Source organism: Ursus americanus, chromosome 5, assembly GCF_024610735.1.
Source record: "Ursus americanus isolate L20-20 chromosome 5, mUrsAme1.1.p, whole genome shotgun sequence".
NCBI classification, from domain to species: domain Eukaryota; kingdom Metazoa; phylum Chordata; class Mammalia; order Carnivora; family Ursidae; genus Ursus; species Ursus americanus.
This window is the reverse complement of record NC_142131.1, coordinates 59,917,262-59,943,664: the sequence shown is the minus strand read 5'-3', so window position 1 is coordinate 59,943,664 and position 26,403 is coordinate 59,917,262. Positions and strand designations below refer to the sequence as shown.

The 26,403-nt window shown below is 44.6% G+C and overlaps 1 protein-coding gene across 5 annotated transcripts in view; it reads left to right on the top strand.

Annotated features, from left to right (window-relative positions):
• LOC148110128 (uncharacterized) overlaps positions 1–26,403 on the top strand; it is a 72,719-nt gene that overhangs the window by 3,714 nt on the left and 42,602 nt on the right. For all 5 annotated transcript variants that reach the window (XM_087862293.1, XM_087862291.1, XM_087862295.1 and 2 more), the window contains exon 2: positions 11,078–11,172. In XM_087862293.1, coding sequence (XP_087718419.1) covers positions 11,078–11,172 — 95 coding nt within the window. The remainder of the gene's footprint in view (positions 1–11,077; positions 11,173–26,403) is intronic.

Genomic DNA, 26,403 nt, shown 5'->3' with positions numbered 1-26,403 from the left:
GCCACCCAGGCGCCCCTCATTTTGTTCCTTATTGGCATCCTTACATGTTAAATTTGTTAGTTCTCTATCAGATGTGGATGTTTTAAGTCTTCCCCTAATCTTCTCACCCGTCTGTTAACCTCATTTATGGTCTCCTTTTTATTATACTAATAACTTTATTATTAAAGTAGATAAATATAAATAAATTAAATAAATAGAACTAAATATAAATGTAACTGAATAAAAATAACTAAATTTATATAACATAAAATTCACCTGTTTGAAGTATACAATTCAGTGGTTTGTAGTCTATTTACAGAGTGTGTAACTATCGCCATAATCTAATTTTAGAATATTTTCATTCCTCCGTTAGCAGTCACTCTCCACTTTATCTCAGTATGCCCCTCCCCAGCCCTAGGCAGGCACGAATCTACTTCCTGTCTCTTTGCGTTTGCCCGCTTCTGGACGTCTCATACAAATGGGATGACACGACCTGTGTTTGTTGTGCCTGACTTCTTTCACTTTAGCATGGTGTTTCGTAGGTTTATCCACATTATAGGCTATATCAGTCGTTTGTTCCTTGTTAATGCCCAACGATAGTCCATCAGGTGGGTTTACCGGATTTGGTTTATCCATTCATCGGTTGATGCACATTTAGGTCGTTTCTACTTTTGGGCTCTGATGAATAATGCTTCTGTGAACATTGATGTACCATTTTTGTGTGAACGTATATTTTCATTTCTCTGGGATATATATACCTAGAAGTGGAATGACTGGATCATATGGTATCTCGATGTTTGAACTTTTGAGGAACCCCCAAACTGTTTTCCAAAGCAGCTGCGACATTTTCCGGTCTTACCGGCAGCGCGTGAAGGTTCCATTCTCTTCACATCCTCGCCGTCGCTTGTCTGTCATTTGGTTAGAGCTGCCCTGTCCTGGCAGGTATGAAGTTGTAGTGCGCTGTGGTCTTGATTTGCACTTCCCTGGTGGTTAATGCTGTTGAACATATTTTCATGCACTTGTTAGCCATTTGTGTATCTTCCCTAGAGAAATGTCTATTCAGAACTTTTAAAAAAATTATTTGTCTTTTATTTTTAAATTGTAATGATTCTTTATAGCTTCTTGATACATGTCCTTTTATCAGATATATGAGTTGCAAATAGTTTCCCCTATTCTGTGAGTTGTCTTTTCACTTTCTTGATGGTGTTCTTTGAGGCAAAAAAAATTTCAATTCTGTTGACGTCCAACTGGTCAATCTTCTGTCTTATCTCTTGTATTTTTGATGTCATATCTAACAAATCCTTGCCTATCTCGAGATTATGAAGAGTCACTCTTATGTTTTCTTTGAAGAGCTTTAGAGTTTACATTAGGTCTATGGTCTACTTTTTTTAAAAACATAGATCTTTAAATTTTGTGTAGTCATATCCATCATTTTTCTCCTTTTAGCTTGTGCTATTTACATCTTATTTAAGAAATCCTTACTTACCTGAAGATTGTAAATTTTTTCTATATTTTCTCCTACTAACTTTATCGTTTCTTCTTCTACATTTACATCTTTAATCCAATTGGATTTTGTTTTTATTATGGCTTTGTAATATGTCTTACTGTCTACCTTTTTATTTTTTTTCAAACTTTTTCTTAATCTTGTCATGGACTTGTTCTCCCATAAACATTTTAAAATCTGTCTGTAAAGTTCACAGAAGTCTTTCTGAAGTTTTGATTGGAAATTAATTGAAATCATAGGTTGATCTGGGAAGAATTGATACCTTTTAATGTCAAGTCATCTCACCCACGAATATGGTCTATTCTCTCCATTTATTCGTATTTTTTCTCAGATGAACTTTAATAGAGTTTTTCAAATTTTCTCCACAAGTCTCTTGCATTTTTTGTTAAGATAATTCGTAGCTTCAGTAATATTACTAATATAAGTGGTTTCTTATTTTGTCACATTGTTGCTGGTTACACTGTTACATATCTTCTCTCTCTCTCTCTCTGATTGGTTACTGCTGGTGTGGAGAAATGCAATCAGTTGTTTTTAGGTTGCTTTCATTTCTAACTACCTTTCTCAACTCTTATTAATTCTAACGGTTCTTCTGTGGATTCTCTTGAGAGTTCTATGTGAAATAATTATACCAGTTTCAAACACTGATTTTTGTCTCTTTCCTTCCAATTTTATACTTTGTTTTACTTTTTATTATTTTTTATAGTGGCTGCTTTTTCTTTAATTCTATTACATGGTGGTGGGAATAGCTGCACCCTTGTCTTGTTCCATTCCTTAAAGAGAAAATAGTTTTCTATGAAGTATGATGTTGGCTATAGGTTTGTAGATGATAGTCTTTGTTGAGGAAAGGAAGTCCTTTTCCTTGGGATCTGAGATACCAAGGAAAATAGATAAAAATCCATGCATTACTTCCTAATGAAAAAATTTTATAACAAAGTATATCACATGTGGTAGCTAAATCAATTAATAATCAAGCTGTGAAGAAAAGGTGGGGAAGACAGGGGCTTGGTCTCTTAATTCTACTTCTTTAAGACCTAGGTTTTGTGTTTTTTATTTTTGTTTTTGTTTTTAACACAAAATAGTACTGAGCTTTGTCAAATACTCTCTCTGTACCTGGTGAGATTATCGTCGTTTCCCCCATCCCAATTTTCCATGTATTATTAGGGTGTATAATCTTTTTTTTTTTTTTTAAGATTTTATTTATTTATTTGACAGAGAGAGAGAGACAGCCAGTGAGAGAGGGAACACAGGCAGGGGGAGTGGGAGAGGAAGAAGCAGGCTCCCAGAGGAGGAGCCTGATGTGGGGCTCGATCCCAGGACTCTGGGATCACGCCCTGAGCCGAAGGCAGACGTTTAACGACTGAGCCACCCAGGCACCCCTAGGGTGTATAATCTTAGCTGTTGTAACAGTCCCAACATTTCAGCGGCTTACACCAGGAATGCTATTTATCTATCCCTCATGACACAGTCCAGGGATGTTGGTGAGATAGTGGACTCTCCTTTACTTAGTTGTTCAGGAACCCAGGCTCTTTTTCACCAGTTGCTTCCACATCTCCTTGGACCTAGGTCCTTCATCAGGTTCTTTGTAATGGCCAGAGATGACACCACTCAGTGTTCCTCATATTCCATGGGCAAGGACTAGTCACATTATCCCAACTATTGTAAGGTGGCTGGGACCTTTTATGTTTTTTTTTAAAAATTCATTTATTTGAGAGAGAGAGAGAGAGAGAGTGAGAGAGAGAACATGAGTGGGGGAAGGAGCACAGGGAGAGGAAGAAGCAGACGCCCCACTGAGCAGGGAGCCTGATGCGGTGCTGGATCCAGGGACTCCAAGATCATGACCTGAGCCAAAGGCAGACACGCAACTGACTTAGCCACCCAGGCGCCCCATGGTGGCTGGGAAGTTTAATGGCATTCCCAGAAGGAAAAGGAGAACAGAGAGATGGTGAGCAGTAGTAACTTCTTTCGTAATCCATTAATGTAGTGAATTACTTTGAGAGTTTTGTTGACTTTGAATCATTTTTTATTACCTTATCATGACATATTCTTAATACTTTTTTGGATTTGATTAGATAATATGTAGGTATTTGGCATCCATGTTTATAAGTTAAGCTGGCCTCTATTATTCTTTTTTTGGACAGTCCATATTCCAAATTTCAAAATTATAGTAACTTTAGGTTGGGCAATGTTTCCTCTTTTTTTATTTTCTAAATTAACATATTTAAGTAAAGATTGTCTATTCCTTGGAAGTTAGTAGAATGTTCTTGTAAAACCTTCTGGGACTGAGACTTTATGGGGAAGAAGTGTTTTAAATTACTTCAATTTCTGAAATGGCTATTCACATTTGTTATCAATTTGTCCCGATTTTGGCAATTTTTCTAGAAATTTATTGACTTTTTCTGTGTTTTCAAAATGAATTGTCATATACTTATTTATAGTTTTATAGTTATTTATAGGTATATAGAATAACATAGTTATATTATTCTTTTATAAGTTATTAAATGTCTGCTATATTTGTCATTTCCTCTTTTTTCTACAGTCTTTTTTTTCATCTTCTGTCAGTTTTTCTTGTTCAGTCTCCCTGTGTTCAAAGAAATACTTTGATCGTGATGCGTACTGAGTAATGATGTACAGAATTGTTGCGTCACTGTATTGTACACCTGAAACTAATATAACAGTGTATGTTAACTACACTAGAATTAAAATGAAAAACTTAAAATGAGATAAAATAAACTTAATTTAAAAATAAATTAAAATGTTAAAACCTCAAAGAAATACTTTGGGTTTTGTTAATCACCTTTATTTTTTGTCCTCCATATCTTCAATTTCATTGATTCTGCCATTATATTTACTATTTCATTTCTTCTTGTTTCTTTGGTTACATGCTATTTGTAAAAGTTTCAAACCATGTGGACACTTGTAAAGTGAGATAGGAAAGCCCACTCCTGTCTCTTACAGTCTCACTCTTTATAGGCAACCACCCTTACCAGATTGGTGTTTTTCTGGACCCTTTTCTCTGCTTATACACTTGTCTACAACTTTGCTAAACTATGTAAGTCGTGGGTCTCTTTCTCTGGCAGACACACATGCATCCATTAAAATGGCCTATCATAATTTATTTATCTGTTTTCCACTGATGGGCAATTGGGTTGAAAGTCTTGGTTTTTTAATAGTGGAATTTAATTGATTCATATTTATTTTGATTACTGATAAGTGTGACCTTATTTCTGCCGTCTTGTTTTGCCAAATATTGATCATGACTTCTTCGTTTTCTTTTTTTCTTATGACTTCTTCTATATTAATCCAAGTGTTTGTTTCCATTCCTTCCTTCCTTCTTTTTATTTAGTGACTTGGAATTCTGTATCTTACGAGAAGCCCTCTTTAACTTCTTAAGCATAGATAAACTTATGTTTTCCTGTAAATACCAAAAATTAGTCAGAATCTCTAATGTCCTCCTAAACATAAGGAACTTTTTAAAAAGACTTTATTTATTTATTGGAGAGAGAAAGAGCCCAAGGGAGCAAGCACAATCCAGAGGAGGGACAGAGGGAGAGGGGGAGGGAGAAGCAGACTCCCCACTGAGCAGGGAGCCCGATGTGAGACTCAGTCCCAAGACCCCAGGATCATGACCTGAGCTGAAGGCAGACGCTTAACCGACTGAGCCACCCAGGCGTTCCAAGAAACGTTTTAGTATGTTTTTAATTCTCTTCTCTTCCGCTTTCCCTCATAGGCACATGCACACGTCAGTGTCTGCCCAGGAATTATAATCGGGAAGCTTCCTGTTGTTATTAATTCTTCATGCTTCAAAATACACTTTTCTTTCTCTACTTTAGAAATCTTTTGTTAACAATTGCATTAATTCCTAACCTATTTGTGCAGTTGCCTACCACATCAGGATAGAAAGGCTCACACATATGTTTCTTTTAGAGTTTTCATTGAATTCCTGAATACTTATAGTGATTGGTGTGTCATGAGTAATGCTTCTCTGGCTTTCTTATTTCTCACAAGTCTACTTTGGAATCCTTGCTATTCCGATCCTCGTTTGACCTTTGTTGGCACAAGAACATTCTGAAGTCTTTGCAAATGCTAGTCACTTCCTCATGTTTTACTGAGTTTACTTTAGCTTGGTTAAACCAAGAGCAATATCAGTTTGTGTAAACTTACCACTAACTGGAGGTTCATGTAATGGCCCTGCCCCAGGGTCAGAGACTGGCTAGAGAAATACGAAAATCGCTTTGAAAATTCAGCTGCTGAATATCTTATGTTAAAAAGCTTAACATTTAGGGGCACCTGGGTGGCACAGCGGTTAAGCGTCTGCCTTCGGCTCAGGGCGTGATCCCGGCGTTATGGGATCGAGCCCCACATCAGGTTCTTCTGCTATGAGCCTGCTTCTTCCTCTCCCACTCCCCCTGCTTGTGTTCCCTCTCTCGCTGGCTGTCTCTATCTCTGTCAAATAAATAAAATCTTAAAAAAAAAAAAAAAAAGCTTAACATTTTAAGATCTTTGTTTATAATACCTAGCTATTTGAGGGTGAAGTAAAATGGGCACTCTCACAGTGAAACTATGGTAAAACTAACTTGGATGGTGTTTATCAACAGCTTTTTTTTTTTTTTTTACTTTTTTAAATTTATTTTTTAAAAGATTTTATTTTTTAAAAAAAATTTTAAGATCTGTTTATTAGAGAGAGAGAGAGCGTGCATATACCCGAACAGAGGGAGGGGCAGAGAGAGAGGGAGAGAAATCCTCAAGCACACTCCCAACTGAACACTGATCCAGACATGGGGCTCAATCCCAACACCCTGAGATCATGACCTGAGCCAAAATCAAGAACCCTACATTTAACCGATGAGCCACCCAGGCGCCCTTAAAGATTTTATTTTCAAGTAATCTCTACACCCAGTGTAGGGCTCGAACTCACAACCACAAGATCAAGAGTCACAGGCTCTTCTGACTGAGGCAGCCAGACCTCCCTATCAAAAGCTTTTTAAAGTGTCCATACTTTTTTATCTCAATAATTCTACTTCCAGGACTATATCTTAAGACGTGTTTCCAGGCACCTAGGTGGCTCAGTCAGTGAAGCGTCTGCCTTCGGCTCGGGTCGTGATCCCGGGGTCCTGGGATAGAGCCCCAGGTCAGGCTCCCTGCTCAGCGGGGAGTCTGCTTCTCCCTCTGCCTCTGCTCCCCACACCCCTCATACTCACGCTCTCTCAAATAAATAAATAAAATCTTAAAAAAAAAAAAAGATGTTTCCTGTGCAAGGTGATTTTAGGTGGTGCAGGGTAATTCTGGGTGGAACACGTCTGTGGCTTTGTCTAACACTGATTCACACAGTGAGGAAGTCATTCCTGTCGGTTCCTTTTCAGTCTTCTGATCAAGGGAAGGAGAAGCTGTCAGTTTGGTGCTAGTGTGTCTTTAACACCTCTCAACACCTTTCCAGTCTCCCTTTCGATATATTAATTACGTTTTCACAACATTGTTTTGTTTTCTGCTCTATTTTCTTTACGATTGCCTTTCTTTAGGACATAAGATGCTGGTTTTCTGTTTATAATAGTAAATTAAGTTTGCTTTTAAGGCTCATTTATTTAAGGGCAGAAATGAATTGATTTAAAGAGAAATGCTAAGTATAGTACGGATGGTATTTAATTGTGGTGAAATAGTTATGGTGATGTATGGATAACTGAAATGTGTGGAACATGACCCTAAGAATAATCAGAGCTTCAGATACAGATTTTAAATGGGGGGTTCTTATATATAAAGCTGTTCCTCTCAGTGAGACTTCTCTCAGAAAGTTAGAAACCACTAGGGTGCCTAGCAATAAGGCATTGATTAAATGAATTTGATAACTTCCTATGATATGATATTGCCAGCTATTAAAAAATATATTTAATGACATGGAAAAATTGTATAGTGTTAGGTAAAACAAAACTGGTTGCAAAAGAAAAATATATACAGTATCCTATTATTATTAAAAAGAAACTATATGTATTTGTTATATATAAGACTGTGCATATATTTTATATCTGTGTGTGTGTGTGTGTGTGTGTGTGTGTATACACACATAGGAGTTTATATATATGTAACTTCCAAATAAGTTATGTCTGGATGGTTGGAACTCCAGATTTTTGTGTTTTCCTATAATAAACATCTATCACTTTCTTACCAAAAAAAACAATGTATACATACATATATTTATTTATTTTTTTACATATATCTATCTTTTAATTAAGCTGTTCCAATCCGAACAGGACTGCTTGGCATTTTGCCATCAGCAGGTGCCCCTGAGTCCTTACATGCTCCTGGAATCCAGTTAGGTCCCTGTAGCCTGCAGCAGAGCCAAAGCGGGATAGTGCCCTCGAGAGTTCCTTGTCACCCCTCAGTAGGCCCCAAGAGTCTTGGTCTTAGTGGGTGTATGTTTAGACTTTTGGAGTAAAACAGAGGAGTATATACAAAATTGTTTGAAATCATTTTTATTGCCTTTTCTTCTCAACAGCCCTATTAGGCAGCCTCACATCAGGATCCCACTTTCTTCCTGGGTGTGGATCATTACATAGGTGTAGAGTAGATGCTGAAAGGGGGTCTCCTAGTTTCTCATTTATTCTCGTCCTGTAATTTCCACATTATTCTACTGGCCATGAAATTTTTTTTTCTTCTTAAATTTTTATTTGTAAGTAATTTCAAACTTACAGAAAAGTGGCAAAAATAAAAATAATAAAAAGAATATCCAATAGTAAAAATAATAGTTAAAAAGTTAAAAGTAGGGGCGCCTGGGTAGCGCAGTCGTTAAGCGTCTGCCTTCGGCTCAGGGCGTGATCCTGGCGTTCCGGGATCGAGTCCCACATCGGGCTCCTGGGCTGGGAGCCTGCTTTTTCCTCTCCCTCTCCCCTGCTGTGTTCCCTCTCTCGCTGGCTGTCTCTCTGTCACACAAATAAATAAAATCTTCAAAAAAAAAAAAAGTTAAAAGTAGTAAAAAGAATGTTTACCCAGATTCATCTATTAGCATTTTACCCCATTTGCTTTATTTATATCTATATATACAAATACATATTTTTCGAATTTCAGCATATCAAATATATACTCCCAATATATAATACATACTTTAGAAATTAAATATATATGTATGTATTTCCTGTACCATTTTGGCCATGAAATTTCTGTATGTTAGACATAATCATGGTTCTGTATCACCTGGGTTGGAGGGGCATATATTTAAATTTGGATGCCTTCTTTCCAGGATTATAAAATCTCTGTTGGGAAGAAAAAAATGTTCACTGCAAGGCCTAATGCTTGGCAGCAACAATTGCTATCTTTTGCCTTCTAGAAATTCCTTGGATGTTACTTCTTAGAGCTTGTTCCTGGAAACCCCTGGATTCCCCATGTGGGAATGGGGTTGGTCCCTGTTGAGTGACTAAATGCTGTCTCTCTCGAAGAGAGGTCTTACCGCCCTGGTGCAAGCTTCCTCCTTTTACAAGGGTGCTGGGCTTTGCCCAGGGCCAGCTAGCTAGGTTCTGAGCCTAACAGAAGTCTGTTGTGGCATTCCAGTAACATCTGCCAGGTTGTGGCAAGAGCTCTGACTGGCCATCTCTCTCCCCTACCCCACCCCAGGGTCCTTCAACTCCTCTCCACCCCCACAGCCACCATTGCTGTGATTCAGGCTGTCACATCTCTTGCTCGGATAACACAGTGACCTCTGACTGGTACTTACTTCCCCTTCCCTCTTGCCTATTTTTTTCTCAGAAGCCAATGTGTGTTAGTCTCCTATTGCTGCTGTAACAAATTACCACAAAACTAGTGGCTTGAAATAATACTAATTTATTATTTTACAGGGGCGCCTGGGTGGCTCAGTCGAGTAAGCGTCTGCCTTCGGCTCAGGTCATGATCCCAGAGTCCTGGGATCAAGCCCTGTGTCAGGCTCCCTGCTCAGCTGGGGGATCTGCTTCTCCCTCTGCATCTGTCTCTCCCCCCCCCACTCATGGTCTCTCTCTGCGTCAAATAAATAAATAAAATCTTTTAAAAAAATTATTATTTTACAGTTCTGAAGGTCAAAGTCCTAGAATCAAAGTTTTAACAGGGCTGTGTTCCTGCAGGAGGCTCTGAAGGAAACTCATTTCATTGTCTCTTCCAGCTGCTTGAGGCTTCCTGCATCCTTTGGCTTATGGCCCCTTCCTCCATCTTTTAAAACTAACAAGTCTTTCTCACGCCGCACTGCTCTGCCGCTTCTCTTCTGTAGTCAAGTCTCCTCTGCCTCCCTCTTGTAAGGACACTTGTGATTACATTGAGCCCGTCTGGGGAATCCAGGATTACCTTCCCATCTCAAGATCCATAATTTAATCACATTCTGCAACATGACTTTTGCCATGTTAAGGAACATACAACTTCCAGGGTTGCAGACATCAACATCTTTGGCAGGGCCATCAGTCTACCACACAGTGTAACCTTTTAGAAACACACACATCCAACCACATTATTCCTCTGCCTCAAATTCTCATGTGGTGCTCCAGTCCCCAGAGGATGAGGGCCTCTCGGAGCTGGGGGTGCCATGGAAGGGCTGCTCACACCCCTTCTCCACCTCCCCCTACCTCCCCTCTCTCTCCTCGGCCTCTGGCTTGCTGGCCGCCATCCAGCCTTTGCATATGGTGTGGTTTTTACCAAGGATGTTTCTCCTCCTCACACTCCATTCCAGGCCTTCGTGAGGCTCCAGACACGGTCAGGCCTGTCTAGGATGCTCTCATAGTGACCTGTGTCATTCTGCTGTCACACTTACCTGGGTTGTTATGCCTTTGCATTTATTTAAGTGCTCATTTGATTCATCTGGGCTTCTCCTGTGGGAGTAAGTACCCCATACAGGAGGGACCGTGTCTGGCTTTTGCCCACTGTTTCATCCCAGCACAGTGTCTGGCTTGTGGTAGATGGTTAGTGGGGGTAGATGAATAAGTGAATGAATATTAACAGCATGGTCATCACCCTCTGTCCCCTTTATGCTGCTCCTGCTTCTGCACAGCATTTGTTTCCTCTTGTCTTGTCACCCCCCTCCACCAGAACGGAAGCCCACAAGAGCAAGGACTTTGTCTTTTGGGTGCATGCCAGGTCCCAGAGCAGTGTCTGGTCCATAACAGGCACTTGAAAAATGGGGGGTGCGTGATAGGCATTGCTCAGAACCTCTCACAAAATTTTCATATCTGACCCCTCTTTGAAATTGGCTATTATCAAGTTTTACATTTTAATTATTCATGCTAACTCAGATAATCAGGCAGATCAGCAGGGACCTTTAAAATGTTCAATTTTCTGGTGAAGATTAAATGAGTTAACAAATGTGAATCATTTAGAGCAATGTCGGCACATGGTGAGCCCTGTGTGAGTCCGCTTGCTGTTGCTGGTAAGAGATGCTCAAGTCCTTGATAGTCTAGAATTTTTACTATGTCTGTCGCAACTCCGTGGTGGAATCACAAACATGGAACAGAGTGGGTTCTCCTGGCTCTTCACTTGGATGGACCCAGCTGTTCCAGCTGCCTGAAGATAGGCCCCGGGTGGGGGGGGGGGGTGCGCTTAAGGTGGGTGATCTGGTCCATAACTTTGTGCTTTTCCTTGTTTTGCCTGCAGGTGGCAGCACGCCCTGGACTTCTCTGCCCTGCAAGCAGTCCCCAGGCTGGACCACAGAGAAACAAGAAAATGGACTCCCAGCTGCAGTCTGCAATGTGAGCATTTGTGGGGAAGATTGTTTACATTCTATTTCGACCCCATTTGCCCTCAACAGACAATAATTCTAAGTTGCATATTTGGGAAGAAGGGTACTTTCTATCTGTAAACCTAAGGGCAATGCACCACTTCTTGGTGTTGTAATGAGAAGTCTAGGAAAGACCCTCCCTGATTTTTAGCACCTGTTTCCTTCGATGATGTTTTGTCCTTACTTGCAATCCCTTCAGGGCCGGGCCTGACAGGGACTCTTGACGTCTTCCTTCAGTGTCACTAGTCTTTGTAGGGATCTTGGTGAACCCTGTCCTTCACCCTCCCCGAGGCCAGCCTTGCCCCAAGCCTCAGTGTGTCAGGAGTTGTGCTGTGCAGTTTCCACCTCATTCAGTCCCCACAAAAACCTGGCCAAATAGGGGGTATAACTCCTTTGTTACAAATGTGGAACCAAGGCTCAGAGGTTAAATTACGTACAGAGCTTAGATGTAGTAAGGCAGGGTGGCGGCCCAAGGTCTCTGGAACTCTTGCGTCTTATCAGAAAATGAGGCTGGCTGCCTATGGGTAGAAGATGAATCATATTTGTTCTTGTAGACTGAAAAAGGAACAAAGTAAAACTAATGGAAAACAAAATATTAATCCCTAAATAACCTCCCTCTCTAAATTACCATCTTAACTTCACATAATCCTATTTTTCTCTCTGATTTCTTTCAACCTGAATTGTTGGCTCACTAGTAAAATTTGCCTTTGTTGCTCTTTGCCCTATGCAAATCCTTATGTGCGTTTTTCTGTGTACCAATTGATGCAGGGTAGTTTTGTGATTCATCTGGAGGACCTGTAACCTCCATAAATTGGTGGAGTCTGAAGAGTGGCAAAGTGTGAGAAGTCTTCTTCTGTGCTCAGGAGGTGGGGCGACCCACCTGAGAGTCCACACACTGACATCCCTGAGCGCCCCAAGCAGGACTGTGTCGGAGCTTAGCTCTGATGACTGGTGCAACCTAAATCCTAAGTGTTGTCACAATCAGCTGTTTTCTAAACCAGGTCACCCTTAAGTGCCTGCCAATATCCGAACATTTTAAAATGCGACAGTTAGAACTGCGGTCAGTGAAAGAAAAGCTATCCTTTGTCCCCAGGGGGTACCTTCCTGAGTCCTACTTTGGGGCACTTCATTTCCGGCCACTCAGGACAAATAGCCTTGAGGACACATTCACTGTGGATGTTTCAAACTGATAGATTTACACAATAGTCACTTGCACAAGTGAGAGTCACTAACTTATGACTGTGAGATATTTTTTCCTTGTCCTTTAAAAAAAAAACAACAACAACAGCTTTGTTGAGCCAAAATTCTCATACCAAACAGTTCATCCATTTAAAATATATGGTTGAATAACTTTTACTATATTCACAGAGTTGCATGTCTATCACCAGAGTCAATTTTAGAACATTTTCCTTACCTCGAAAGAAGCTCTGCACCCCTGGATTGTCCCCCACCTCTACTCTTCCTGTCTCCCCCAACCACGGGTCATCTACTTCCCATCTCTGTAGATTTCCTATACTGGGCATTGCAGAGATCACGTCCCATCACCTGTGGTCTTCGTTGTCTGGGTTTTTCCACTTCGCATGATGTTTTCAAGGTTCGTGCATGTCACGGCACCTGTCGGACTCCATTCCTTTTCATTGCCAAATAGTATTCCACTGGGTGGTTATACCACTCTTGTTTATTCATTCATCATTTGATGGACGTTTGGCCTTGTTTCCCGTTTGGACTACTGTGAACAATGCCGTGAATATTTTAGAGTGCAGGTTTTTGTGCGGGCCGTGATTGTATTTTGTGACTCTGAAAGCTGTAGTGAACAAGTCCAGTTTCTAAGCGTTTGAGAGAGGAATAGAACCACATTGATGTTTGAGATTTAAAGGGACCGTTGCTTTGGGTAGACGCAGATTTGCGCTCAAAGAGATTAACTGTATGAGACAAGGTTAAAACCAAAAGGTATTTAAATCTAATTCTTCTCCATATCACTTGAGTTTTCTAAGTTCTATGTTTTGCTATTCTTTGTTTAAAAAAAAAATGAACAGGAAAGAAACATGTGTTGGTCCCGAGATCTCACTTGAAATAATGTGGAATTCGTTTGGGTGGAGGGTGGCATGAGGACTTTTTTCCGGGTGCGTTTGGCAGCTGGGTGGGTGAGGTGGAGGCAGGGGCCAGAGAGAGGAACAAGGCGGGAGGAGAATGTGGGGTGATGTGGGCCACCCATCCGCCCTTAGTTTGGCTTCCCTGTGGCCCACTCGTATGGCCAGGGGGCACTGACAGGTCACACATAGTGTGGCTATTGCCTGTTACCTGGGTGCCGTGCTTCACAGCTGAGTACCTGTGGGTCTAGTTTCACTCTGCTTCTGACTCACAAAGCTCTGGTGTTGGGCGGCTGGTTTTTAGTCAAAGCAGGTGTTATGAAGAATGTGTTGAAGGACAAACCAAGCCCCTAAGGGACTCTCATAGACGTAGTACTAAACATTTCCGGGCTGTTTGTTGGTGTGTGTGTGTGTGTGTGTGTGTGTGTGTGTGTGTGTGTGTGTGTGTTTTAACACCACTTAACAGTTTTCAGTTTAACTGTGTTTTCCTTCCTGAAACCTTTAAGTGAGGTTAGTCCTTGTGATTTATTCTATGCATGTTTTTTAGGGAGTTCCTCTACTTCTCATGTCTGGGTTGGAGTTAGAGACCTTTTTTTTTTTCTTTTCACACTGACCAGGCATGCAGATATAGGAGTGATTTGAGTTTTCCTCCAATTTAACTTATTTCTTTATCTTTATTTTCCTTCCCTTGGGACATGAGGGAGTATGGGGGGGGTGCGTTTTAACTGAATTCTGACTTCAGGTGAGTCGGCGGAAATGGTTGTGTATTACCTAATGCCTGATGGGAGACACATTGTAAGAAACAGGCAGCCTTCTGATTTGAGAGTCAAAACTTTGTTCCCATCTGTTACGTGCAATCCCGATGCCCCCAAGTGCCCAGTTGTGAGTGCCCAGGAAAGCCTAAGTCAGGGAAGGCTTTGTGAGGCTGCCCTGGGTCCGTAGTAAATGGGAGAAAGAAGGTGGGTGGTAGTTGCAGGCACACAGGCATGACGGGCAACAGCATCAGGAGGAGTCCGGAGGGATCATGACGGGTAGGTTGGGTTGACAGGATTTGGGTGGTGGTAGGATTTGATTATCAAACCAAGCGGTTGGGCTTTAATACCATAAAGAATAGGAAGTAAAAGGGCTCCTGGCTGGCTCAGTTGGTAGAGCCTGTGACTCTTCCTTCATCTCAGGGTTGTGGGTTTGAGTCCCACGCTGGGTGTAGTGATGACTTAAAAAATAAAATCTTAGGCACCTGGGTGGCTCAGTCGGTTAAGTGTCTGCCTTCGGCTCAGGTCATGATCAGGATCGAGCCCCGCATCGGGCTCCCTGCTCAGCAGGAAGCCTGCTTCTCCCTCTCCCACTCCCCCTGCTTGTGTTCCCTCTCTCACTGTGTGTCTCTCTCTCTGTCAAATAAATAAATAACATCTTTAAAAAATTAATAAATAAAATAAAATCTTAAAAGAAAAAGAATAGGAAGTAAAGACTTTTGAATAGGAACACAAGCTTACTGTTTAGAGACTTTTATTTCCATTTTACACCTGAGAAAACTGGTGCTTTTCAAATATTTTCTTTCAAATAATTCTCCAAGATCCCGTGGCGGGGGGAGGTTGGATCCCGCAGACCCCAGAGTACATAGAGGTGTGCCCTGGCCCAGTGTTGGGGCAGCTCCGCCCTGTGTGGCCCTGGGAGTTTGTGCGTGACTGCATCTGTTTGTCAGCGTTCCTCCCTGGGCGGACCTGGTCAGGGGCAGAAGGGGGACTTTGAGTAAGTCACATCCCAGCCTCTCGGAAGCCCTGGGAAAGCTGGGCCTCCACCCGTCGGTGCAGCAATAGTCCAGGCACGTTCTCAGAGCTGCGGGGAGTTTGGGAGCTCAGGTCCCTGGGCAAGTCTCGCCTCCCCAGTGGGAGCCGCAGGGCTGGTGCCATCCGGGCAGACTGGCAGCACAGCCGCAGTCCCGGCACAGGCGGACTCTTGTTACCACTCTGCTGATCCAGGGCGCTTGGTTTGTACCCAAGTTTCCCAGCCATTCCTTCACTCGTGCCTTCATAGAGTATTCGGCAAACAGTTAAGCCCCTAAAATGTACTGGTTGAGCTCGCGGCAATGAACAGAACAACCCAAGGCCCTGGATCACCCCTGCTTGACCCTTCTAGTCTCACCTGTAGACTTTGGCTAGGCATAGCATTCCTGTCCGAAGGGAGGGAGGAAGGAAAAAAATGACTTGAGGTTCTCTCCCTTCTTGGTGGTCTCTGATTCTATAGACAGATTCCACATAACATTCGTGAAGGGATTAGGAATATCCCTAAAATCATGTCCAGGCATTTGTGATTTATATTTGTATTATGCAACCCCTGTCCCCCCCCCCTTTTTATTTGCTTTCAAAATACATTTACTTCTGTCCTTGATCTTTATAAAGTAACTCTGTATGTCACAGCAGACATGGTACTGAGACCCAGGTCCACCTTTGCTAACCACGGACTGTGGGCATGTGCCCTGACTTCCCTGTTCCTCCACAGTTTCCTTGTCTGAAAATGGATATGGAAACTGTACCTCCCTCCAAGAGCACTCTGAGGATAAATGTGGCAATGTTTCTAGCACAGAGTAAAACCTCAGTGAATGGTGTTTACGATGATGATTATATGTAATTATTCCCACTTAACAAGAAGGAAAGCCTTAGACCAGGGAGGTTAAGTGACTTGCTTAAGGTCATGTGGAGAGTTAGAGACAAAGCTGGCAATAGGAGCCAGTGCTCGCTCTCTCTGGGATTCAGTTTGGTCACCAGGAAAAAATGTTAGTACACATGGACAGTTAGGTCTGAGCCTAATGCTCTGGTGGCTGGTTCTGGCTTTTGTAGGGGATTGCAGGATGGGGCTTCCTCAGCACACAGGACTCTTGATCTTGGGCATCAAGAGCCCCTCAGGGAGGGCACCTGTGGGACTAGAGGACAGGGAGCCTCCCTCTTTGTTTTCTGAGAAGCACAGGGGACTTGGAGGCAGTGGGCTTCCAGTGCTCCCCTGCTTCCCCCTTGCCTGGTGTGGCCAGATCCTACAGGTCCCCCTGGGGCTTCACAGAGACCCAACCTGACCTGGGGTGGCACTGGGACAGGCATGCAGGAAGCAGGTGGGTACTCTAGAATTCTCTATCCCTGAGCAGAGCTGGGCCCTTACTACCATGGGAGGACTCTTAGGCTTAGGCCTAGGAACCGGGTACGGGTGGAGTCTCTTTAAAACCTGACTTTTGCCGTATGGGACAGGGGTGGCAGATGCCCTTTGTGGCTGCCCCAGTCACCCTGTCGCCAGAGGACTGTTCCCACTGGTCTTAGGTACACAGTGCTGGCCCTTGGTCCTGGTGAAGGAGAGTTAAGGACTGCCCAGATGGGTTTTCCCAGGAAATGGATAGCACTTCGAATCTCGGGTCAGGCAGTCTAGCACAGCGGAGAAGTCCACGGTCAGTCAGACGTGGATTAGAATCCCAGCTCTGCTTCTTTGTGTGTGGGGGTGCGCGCGTGGGACGTGCCTGGAAAGTTATTCAGCCTCTTCAGGTCTCAGTTTGTACATCTGTAAAATGGGAATGAGAGTACCTACCTCACACGAATGCAGTATGAAGTAACCTACTGGAGCATGCGCGTGCTTGGCCTGTGGGGGCTCTCATTCTTGTCGTTGTGGTGAACACATCACTGGGCCCTACTAGTATGTGGGTGGAAACGGCTTTCACGCGTGGCTCAGCCTCATAGAGCCTGTGTAGCTGCCGTGACTCAGGCGCCTCGAGTGAGCCGGGGTGCTCAAACCTCTCTTTGCTTGTTGTTATTTGCAGTCATTTCTGTCATCCAGTGTGTCATTCACTTTCTGCTGATGGGTCACACCATGTCATCTTTTGCCGTTCCTTTTCTGTTTAGTTTGGTGTTTTTGAAACTAAAGGTGTTTTAGTTATATGGTTAAAATGTATTGAGGGTTTACTCTAATAAGCAGGGCGGTGGTTGACTTGGGTGGCCTTGAGAGATCAGGTACTCTGGCCTGTTTCCCAGCCCCCTCTCTGGACTGAACTGCGTGCCCTCTGCCCTACCGTAGACACTTTTGGGAACGCCACTGATCCTCCTTTGGTAGCCATTCGGGGGGTCTGTAGGGACAGTGGCTTCTTCCTCATTCCCCTGGCAGTGTCCCTTTCAGGCCATCCACCCATCCTCAAGAGTTGTTAGGGACTCACTTGGAGAGTGTGCTCAGGGCCTGGGGTGGACAGGCAGACAGCGAGGGTGATGTCCCCCTGGTGTGCAGATGGTGGGGCCACTGCCACTGTGACTGTGGGATGCGGCATTCAGTGCCAATGTAGTCAGACACACTCCCCGTCTCCCCTCCGGCAGAGCTGCCAGACCGCGGCTGCCTCCTTCCTCACAGGCCTGTGTCTGCTCGGCTCTGGGTGCAGAGACATGGCCCAGGGGCCAGCCGGATCGCTGGAGGAGCTGAGTGGTTGTAGCTGGCCTGGCCTGCCGTCCCTGGGGTGATGGGGATGATGGGTGGGGGTGGGTCTGCTCCAACCACAGCAGCCACTGAGTGGTTATTTAGGGACCTTGAGGCCTGAGAACGAAATACCCCCCGCCCCACCGAGGTGCCTTCATAAAATGAGCACTTATTTTTTTTTTTTAATGATTTTTTATTATATTATGTTAGTCACCATACAGTACATCCCCGGTTTCCGATGTAAGGCTCGATGATTCATTAGTTGTGTATAACACCCAGTGCACCATGCAATACGTGCCCTCCTTACTACCCATCACCGGTCTATCCCATTCCCCCACCCCCCTCCCCTCTGTAGCCCTCAGTTTGTTTCTCATAGTCCATAGTCTCTCATGTTTTAAAATGAGCACTTATTGAGCACCCACTGTGCGCTTCAGGAGACTATGTGAAAGAGGCCTCACATGTGAGTTGGTCTAGAGCTGCCTCCAGCCCAGCGGGCAGGGCTACCAGTGGCCACCAGGGAGCTCCACTGCTCTCAGAGGATCTGGGGCTGACCGAGGAGCCAGCTTGGCTGTGTTGCTGTTTATCTGAGCAGCTTCCTTGACAACCAGGAGATAAATACCTGAGGTCAAGAAAAGCCTGGAGCAAGATTAGGTGTCTGGATAGGGTGGGGCCTGTATTGTGATTTGGAGACCCTTAAGTGACCAGAATCTTCCAGGTGGCCTCTTCAACATGCCCTATTAGTTTTTTAGTTAATTAATTAATGTCCCACCCACTTCCAGAGAAGATTCAAAGTGGCTCCAATTTGCAGGTGTCCGAAGTTTGCTCCCAGGGAAACATTGGGGTTTAGGCCCTAAATGGGTCATTTACCTGCTGCCAGTTCAGCTTCATACTCCCGGGTCTGGCTCCCTGAGAAGCACGGCATTTGCAGCTTCTGTAATCACCTCCTGGTCCCTTTGCAACAAGTGGCTGAGACACCTTCCTGCCTTGAGGCAAATCATGTGACTTAAGAGAAGCAAATCTGACCTCAATTACCAGGTGCAAATATCAGTCACTGGGAGTAACCAGGAGGCCTGCAGCCCCGGTTGTTTCAGCCTCTGGCGTTAAATATTAAGAGTGCGCTGTTGAGGGTGTGATAAAGGCTGTCTCTAACAGTTTATGATTTCCAGTAAACCCGAGGGCTTCAAGGAAGGGCCAGGGGCAGGTGAGAGACTCTAGGCCTGGCCCTCCGCTGAGCTGGCAGAGCCATTTCTGCAGGAACAGGAGGGGCAGGAGCAAGGCTCCAGCTTCTAGAGGCTAGCCCTGTTCTACAGCAGAGCCGAAGAGCCACGCTGCCCAGCCCGCGCTTCTGCACCCACCAGGCAGTTCTGTGCATTCTCGGGCGGTTCTGGGGGGAAGGAAGACGTCTGTCGGCAGCCACTGTGCCTGCTTCCTGCTGGGTGCCAGGCCAGCTTTGGAGCCTTGGACACATTCCTTTGTCCGTCTGGGTAGTGGGCAGCTGGAGCTGCTCTCACAGAAAGCTGGAGGAGCATTTCCAGCACCTGGGACCTGCCAATGCTGGGCTGAGATTCCTCAGCATCTGGCCACAAGGAGGCTGTAGGCGGGCAGCATACCCCACCTTGGACTAGGAAGGGACCTGAGGTTCCCCTCCCACCTTCCCGTGCCATGAGGGAGGTCCGTCTGAGATTCTCTGGGGCATCTAATCCAACAGCAGAGATAGAGGACATACAGCAAATTAAGTCAGAATACAATAACAGTAGCTCGCATTCAATTAACAAACATTTAATGAACACTTCATGGTATGGCATATGCTGTGCTAGGTGCTGGGCATAAAACCATGAACAGCCATCCCTGCTCAAATGGAGCAGACAGTCTACTGGTGAAGACTGGAAATAATTAAACACATAAATAAAATGTTCACAATAGCAGTAAGTGGTGTGTAGCAAATGAAAATACACTAATCTGTAATCAAGTGACTACTTCGGATGGGGTGGTCGGGGATGGCCCCTGAGGACGTGGCATTTAAGAGAATACCCGAGAAAGAAGAAGAGAGAGGACAGAGGAGGTGAGCAGTCACAAGCTTACTTGTCCTGCCTGATTGCTGTTGGGGCAGGAGAGCCAGGGTGACAGCAGGAGACGAAGGATGTTCTGGCACACATAACTGAGTTAACTCGATGCTCTGGGACTCGAAATATTTATTTTCTGAATTATGCCCTACACATTCATTCAGGAAACTTTTACCAAGTGTCCTCTGCGTGCCAGGCGCTCTGCTGGACGTGGTGAAAGGAAGATGGACAGATCAGCATCCCTTCTCAAGGCTGTTGAGTCTGTTGTGAGAGGGAGGACAGGGAACCAAGACAGTGTGGGAAGAGCTGTGGGTGGGAGAACCAAGGAGGGGCTTCCTAATCCCTGTGGGCCTTGAGGGAAGAAGACACTGTATGTGAGGCTCCCTGGAGGAGGTGACGCCTGAGGAGTCCTGGGGGATGAGGTTAGCCAGGCAAAGAAGAGAGCTCTTCCACTCCAGGCTGAGGGATTGACCTTGCGACGGCGCAGAGGGAAGGGTAAGCAGATGTGAGAAGAATGCCCTGGAGCCTGTACCACACATTGAGAGTGGCTTGTGGAGTGAAGACAGGTTCCGAGGGGGCCGAGTGAGCGGCGGCAGGCAAAGGCTTGAGGAAAGGACCGCTGAGGTTCACGAGCTCAGACCCCTCTCTGGGTGTCGCTGCCTGCTGGGAGCCTTCCCATGGAAGGACCAGCTCCCTCCGCAGCCGTTCCCCACATCAGAATAGAGGAGTCACCTGAACCAGGCACCAGTTGGGAGCAAGCAAGTACCTGCACATCCATGTGAACACATTTGACTGCTTGGTTTTTTGGAGGGAAGGGAGCACTGGGATAAAATCTGTTCGTCTAAAAGTAGGAACAAAGTTTTTCGTTTAGGGCAGGAAGGCCTTTCCAAGTCTCATTAGGCTTTCTGGTAAGTCTCTCTAGGCTGTAAAATTGCAAAGACTGTTATCACATCCCAATAAATGCATAATACGATCATAAAGTAGAGAATGCTGTGTTTATTCCAGCCTGATAGGGAACATACAGCCTTCTCTCCTCCTTTCCTCCCTTCTCCCCTCTTTTGTTTCCCTCTCTCATTTCTTGCCCGCAGAGCCCCTGGTAATCTTTTTTACACACTCATTACTCCCTCAAAACCCTCCAACATAGATAAACCACACTTGATTCCTGGGAACTCATCCCAACCTGTTGAAAACCAGGAAGTAAGCAGTACGTAAAAAAGGTAGCCAGAAAGAGAGTGAGAGGGAGAGAGAGACCAAAGTCCAAAATTAATCAGTATTTATTGAGGATTCGTGGACTTACTGTGTTCAGTAACTGTGCTGAGCACATCACGTTCTCTGTTTCCCCAAACCTCTTCCAGTTGCCCCATGAGATCTGCTCCCCACCCTCCTGCCTGCTCCGTGCCCCGGGAGGCTGCCCTGTATGCAGTGTATCACCAGGTACCTTGTCTCTGGCTTCGGGCTTTGGCCGATGGGGGCCACTGGCAGAAGATCAGTGGACACAAGAAAATTAGGTCAAGAACTTATTCCCCTGGGTCCGCATCAGGTCATCACAGTCCAACGGCATCCTCCATGGGAGCCTGCAGCTCCTGCCAGACACCCATTCTGATGGCCGCCTTCTCTGGGCTCCCTTACCTCTTCCCTTCCTTCACCCCTTCAGGCTGGAGGTGGTGACAGCTCCCCACTGTTGCTAACCCTAAAGTGCTCCTCTATCCCTTGTTGGTTTCCTTAAACCCTCCCAGTTTGAGCAGGCCCTCTCTTTCCTATAGGATCCTGACAGTATAATAAGCTTTATGAGGTGAGTGCTGTATTCACCCCATTGTAAGACGAGGAATGTGAGGCTCAGAGAAGTTTAATAATTTGTCCAAGGACATACAAGGGTAAAGGGTAGAACTAAGACTCAAATCCAGGTGTTCCTGATACTGTGTTCCCGACGTTACTAAGCATGTGTGTGTTTAGTCGTTACATCCCCATTGCGCCCCATGCGATGGCCACGGTCTCCCTGGACTCCATTAACTATCTGTTTGTTCTTTTATTTTGTTTCCCAATGCACAACGATTTAAAAAGAGCAAAAATTCGAAGTGAGTGCTAAAGGCAGACTTTCTAGTAAATAACGAGAAGGACCTGGTGACAGTCTACAATGGAGAAAGGCCTAGTAACAATTAAAAATAGGCCTAAGAACTTCAGAAGCCTTCAGACTGCACACTGGCCACGTCTTCAGTGTGTTCTGAGGGATGGCGGCATTGACATTACGATCCTCTGGAGCCGGAAGTAAAGTTCCGAATTTGCCAAAAGAGTTAATTCGGGGTTGCCCAATTCTCCCTGACACTGGTTTTAATTTTAGCGGTCAGTTTTCATGCTTAGTTTGTAACACCCCAAGCACAGGGCAAAGGTTCTTTTTGGCTTTGAAACTGCTGATTCAGTTTGCATGAGGATATTACTTTTTAAGGAACTTTCAAAAACACCTAAAATTTAATTGTAGCCATAGTTTAGTTAGAGAATCCCTGGGTGAAGAATTTTCTCCACTTCCTAGATTTTACAGAATCTGACATCACTCGGGTTGGAGGGAGACTCTGGGGAGAAGGGCCAGGAGCCATTCAGTAGGTGGAAGGGCCTTTACCCTGGGACTCTGTCCACTGGCAGCTGTATGGAGGTTGTTACGAGGATTTCAACTCCTGGCTGTCCTGTCGATGCCTTATCTGGCCAGTACTTCAAGATCATAGCTGGACGAAACCATAAGAGGGCTGCTTTATGTTTATTTGACTATTAGTAAGGTCGACCCTTTAATAATCTTTTGCATTTGTATTTATTTTGGTAATTCTCTTCACATGCACGTTAGAACTTGCTAGCTGCTTTCCAATATCTCTCCTTCTTTCTTAGTAACAAACCAAGTTTTTAGCTGAGTCCTTTACCAGCCAACTAAAGGATTACATGTCCCGGGCTTCCTTGAGGCCAGGTACGGCCATGTTACTGAGTTCTGCCCAGTGAGGCGTAAGTGAAAATATCACATGGGACTTCCAAGAGGTCACCTGAAAAGGAGAGATGTGTACCTTTCTATTCATTTCTCCCTTCTTCAGCCCACTTTCTTAAATGAGGGCACGATGACTAGAGCTCAAGCAACCAACGTGCACAGTGAGAACTGTGCCCTAGGGATGGGGCAGAATGAGCTAGAAGAAGCATAGGTCCTTATTGACTCCTGGTGCCACCATATCAGCCCTGGAACTACACCTCTGGTTTTTTTTTTATTTTTATTTTTTTAATGTGAGAGAGAAATACACTTCCATCTTGTTTAAGCCAGTGTTGTTTTCTGTTGTATGTAACTCAACTAAGTTCTAACTAATACGGAATGCTCTGTTTTTCTTCTGGAGCATGTTTTTTTCATTTCTGATCTATATTCTTTACTTAGGAAGGATAGTTTCTCTGTAAATGTAGTGATTATTCTCCCCATTTTTGCTTGCCTTTTGATTTATATGAGGTTTTTTTTTTAAAGTTTTTTTTTAACTTATTTATTTGAGAGGGAGAGAGAGTGAGATAGAGCACGAGCAGGGTGAAGGGCAGAGGGAGAAGCAGACTCCCTGCGGAACAGGGAGCCTGATGGGGGGACTCGATCCCAGGACCCTGGGATCATGACATGAGCCGAAGGCAGACGCTTAACTGACTGAGCCACCCAGGTGCCTAAGTTTTGTTTTTAAGGCACGGGTTTTTTTTAATGTTAAAATCTCTAGAGTTTTAAAATGCTATTTGCTCTCTTATTTGAAGTGCTTCTCCATTCAGATCAGATAAATATCCATCAATGTCTTTCTAGATTTTTTTTTCAAGATTCACTGTTTATACTTAGCATTTCATCCATTGGTGAGTGCTGTTGGTGGGTTGTGAATCTCTTGTAGGTCATGAGTTTCTAGCGCCGGGTAGTCTCCAGAGCTGTAGAACAGGAGCCAGTGTTACCTCTCGTGAACACGGTCTGTGCTGGCCTGAGCCTCCTGAGGGCCAGGACACTCAGCGCACACACCCCCTCCTACACCTTCTCCCACTCACGCCTGTGCGTTTCTGCCTGCTACCCAGGACAGCACTCTGGGCTTCTTCTGGGGCTTCTGTCTTCACCATCCTATGCTCAGCTCTATTCCAGCTCATCTCAAATTCCTGTTCACCTAGACCAGGCCACTGACAGATTGCCTAACTATCCCATTTTTTTTAAATTATTTTTTCTCTGGAAAGGCAATATGAAGAATTTTTATATCTTTTTGTAAGTAGACATGGAGCTTTTTTAATTAAAATTTTGTTTTCTGATAAGAGGAATGGAACATGTGCATCATCGAAAAAATCAGAAAATACGGAAAAGCCCCAAACAAAATAAACACAAAAGCCAGAAACTCTCTATTACTGCTACTTTATAAAAACACAAAACATAGCCTTGTGTGATGACAGATGGTAGCTACGCTTGCGGTGTGCATAGCATAACATAGAGTTCTTGAATTACTATGTTGTATCCCTGAAACTAATGTAATACTGTTCATCAGCTCTACTCCAATTAAAAAAAAAAAAATGCCTAGAGTAAAAAGTGAAATCCCTGCCACCTCAAGAAGTAACCTCTATCGACAGCTGGAAGTATCTCTTTCCAGACTTACTTATACAAACACATGTAAAAGATACATATGTGCACAGTCTTGTTCATGAAAATTCCATCACACTGTGTACTTATTCAGCAGCTGTGTCCCTCTTTCTCAGACAGTACAGAGACCTACAGCCTCCGTTACAAAGGCTGCATGGGATGATCTCACTGCATGCGTGCACCAGTATTTCCTCCTCCCTCCTGTGATGAACGTGGACTTTTCCAATGTCATGTAACTAACTGTATGTGAGGCCGCTCTAAACATCCTCATCCTTATATTTTTGTGCATTTGTGCCACCGTTCCTGTCAGATTTCTAAAATTGAGACTGTTGAGTAGAAGAGTGCCTACATAGTAAATGACACAGGCCGCCACAACCTTGTACCAATAAACGCAGTGTCCGTTGCAACGGTCCTGTCGCCACCCCACTTCTGTCCCGCTGGTTGGCTCCTCACCTTGCTGCTAGAGTACTTTGGTGAAATTCAGATCTGATCCCACCCTCCCCTGTTGAAGAAGCCTCAGTGGCTCCTCACTGCCAACAGACAGAGCCTAGACGCTGAGCATTCATCCAGGGACCTCCTCAGTCCGTTTGGGTCCTCTGGGAGGCAGGGTGCAGGAGACTATGGGGGTGCCTCCTGTGAAAGAGAAAGGGAGGGGGGCAGGAGTAGGCAGGCAGACTGCAGTAGAGGTCTAAGTCCTGAGATGCAGGGGGGAAGATTCCCCAACTGTGATGCGGCGTAGAGCATGTCTCCACCAGCCCAGTGGGGAGCTCCGGCGCGAAGACTGCCCACGAGAGGAGTCACACTATGGGTAGAAATACACAGATGCTAGCACCCCTGCCATCATCTGCCATTGGCTGGGGGTCTCCCAGGAGAAAATATGACCTTGACCTGAATGGTTTGGCAGATCCTGAAGTTGCAAGCTGTCCCTCTGGGCAGCAGCTTCTCTGAGTGCACTTGTCCATGCCTGTCATGAACCACAGCCTGCCTTTTATTTTCTGCTCGCAGACCCCATGCTCTGGCACCACCAGCCTACCTGCCATAACCCCCCAACCCCACCCCAACCCTGACCTTTGCTCACCCAGTTCTTTGTACCTGGTATGCCACTCCTTCCCGGTTATTCCAGTCTAAAGCCTAATGTGTTTTCAAAGCCCAACTTAAATGTCACCCCTCTGGGTCACCTTCCCTGATCCCACCATGCAGAATTAATTGTTCCTTGCACCGGTGGTGCTATTTGTAGGTTAGTACTTCCCAGACTTGGAGTATTCTAGCTATTCTTTTCTCAGAATCTTGTCTCCTCAAACCTCAAAACGTAGCACAGCAAATGTTGACTGAGGTATTCACCTGCCCCTCTCGTGGCACCTCAAGGCTACGGGCCTGCACCTCCTGGAAGGGTTGGAAGCACACAGTCAGTGGTCCATAAATGTTGAATTGCCTGGGCCTCAAATGGGCAGGGCAAGGTGGGCAAAGGGTCTTGGGGAGAGGGTGGAGTGTTTACTGTCATTGGGCATCACCTAGCTTGGTACCAAGTCAGAGTTTCAAAACTAGAGCATGTCTTCCTCTGTTCATATATTCCTCCATGATTTGGAAAGACCCCAAATTTTTTTAAGTCATCATTTTATTGCTGCTGGTCAACAGATGGGAACTTTTGAGGGGGGCTTCCCTCTTTCGACCACATTTTTAGGAGTTGGGATTTTGCATTTCTTTATCACTCATTCTCCTTATGGGTGTAAGAACCATTATAAGACCTGGGATGAAATCTCCAGGTCAGATGAGTAGTCATTTTTTGATTGGATATTCGTGGAGGGGAGGGAGTTAGGAGGGATGGAAAGATGTTTTCCTCTTCTTTTTTCTTACATCCACCAGTTAAAAAACTCCCCTGGGAGGGGACCTGTGGAAAATGTCTGAGGGTCTCTGGAGCGGGCGTAGTTGGCCTGACATCAGAGCGTGGTAGGAGAGAACAGAGGAAGAAATGCTGGCCCAGACTCTCTACCCGCCTTTAGATGTCCTTT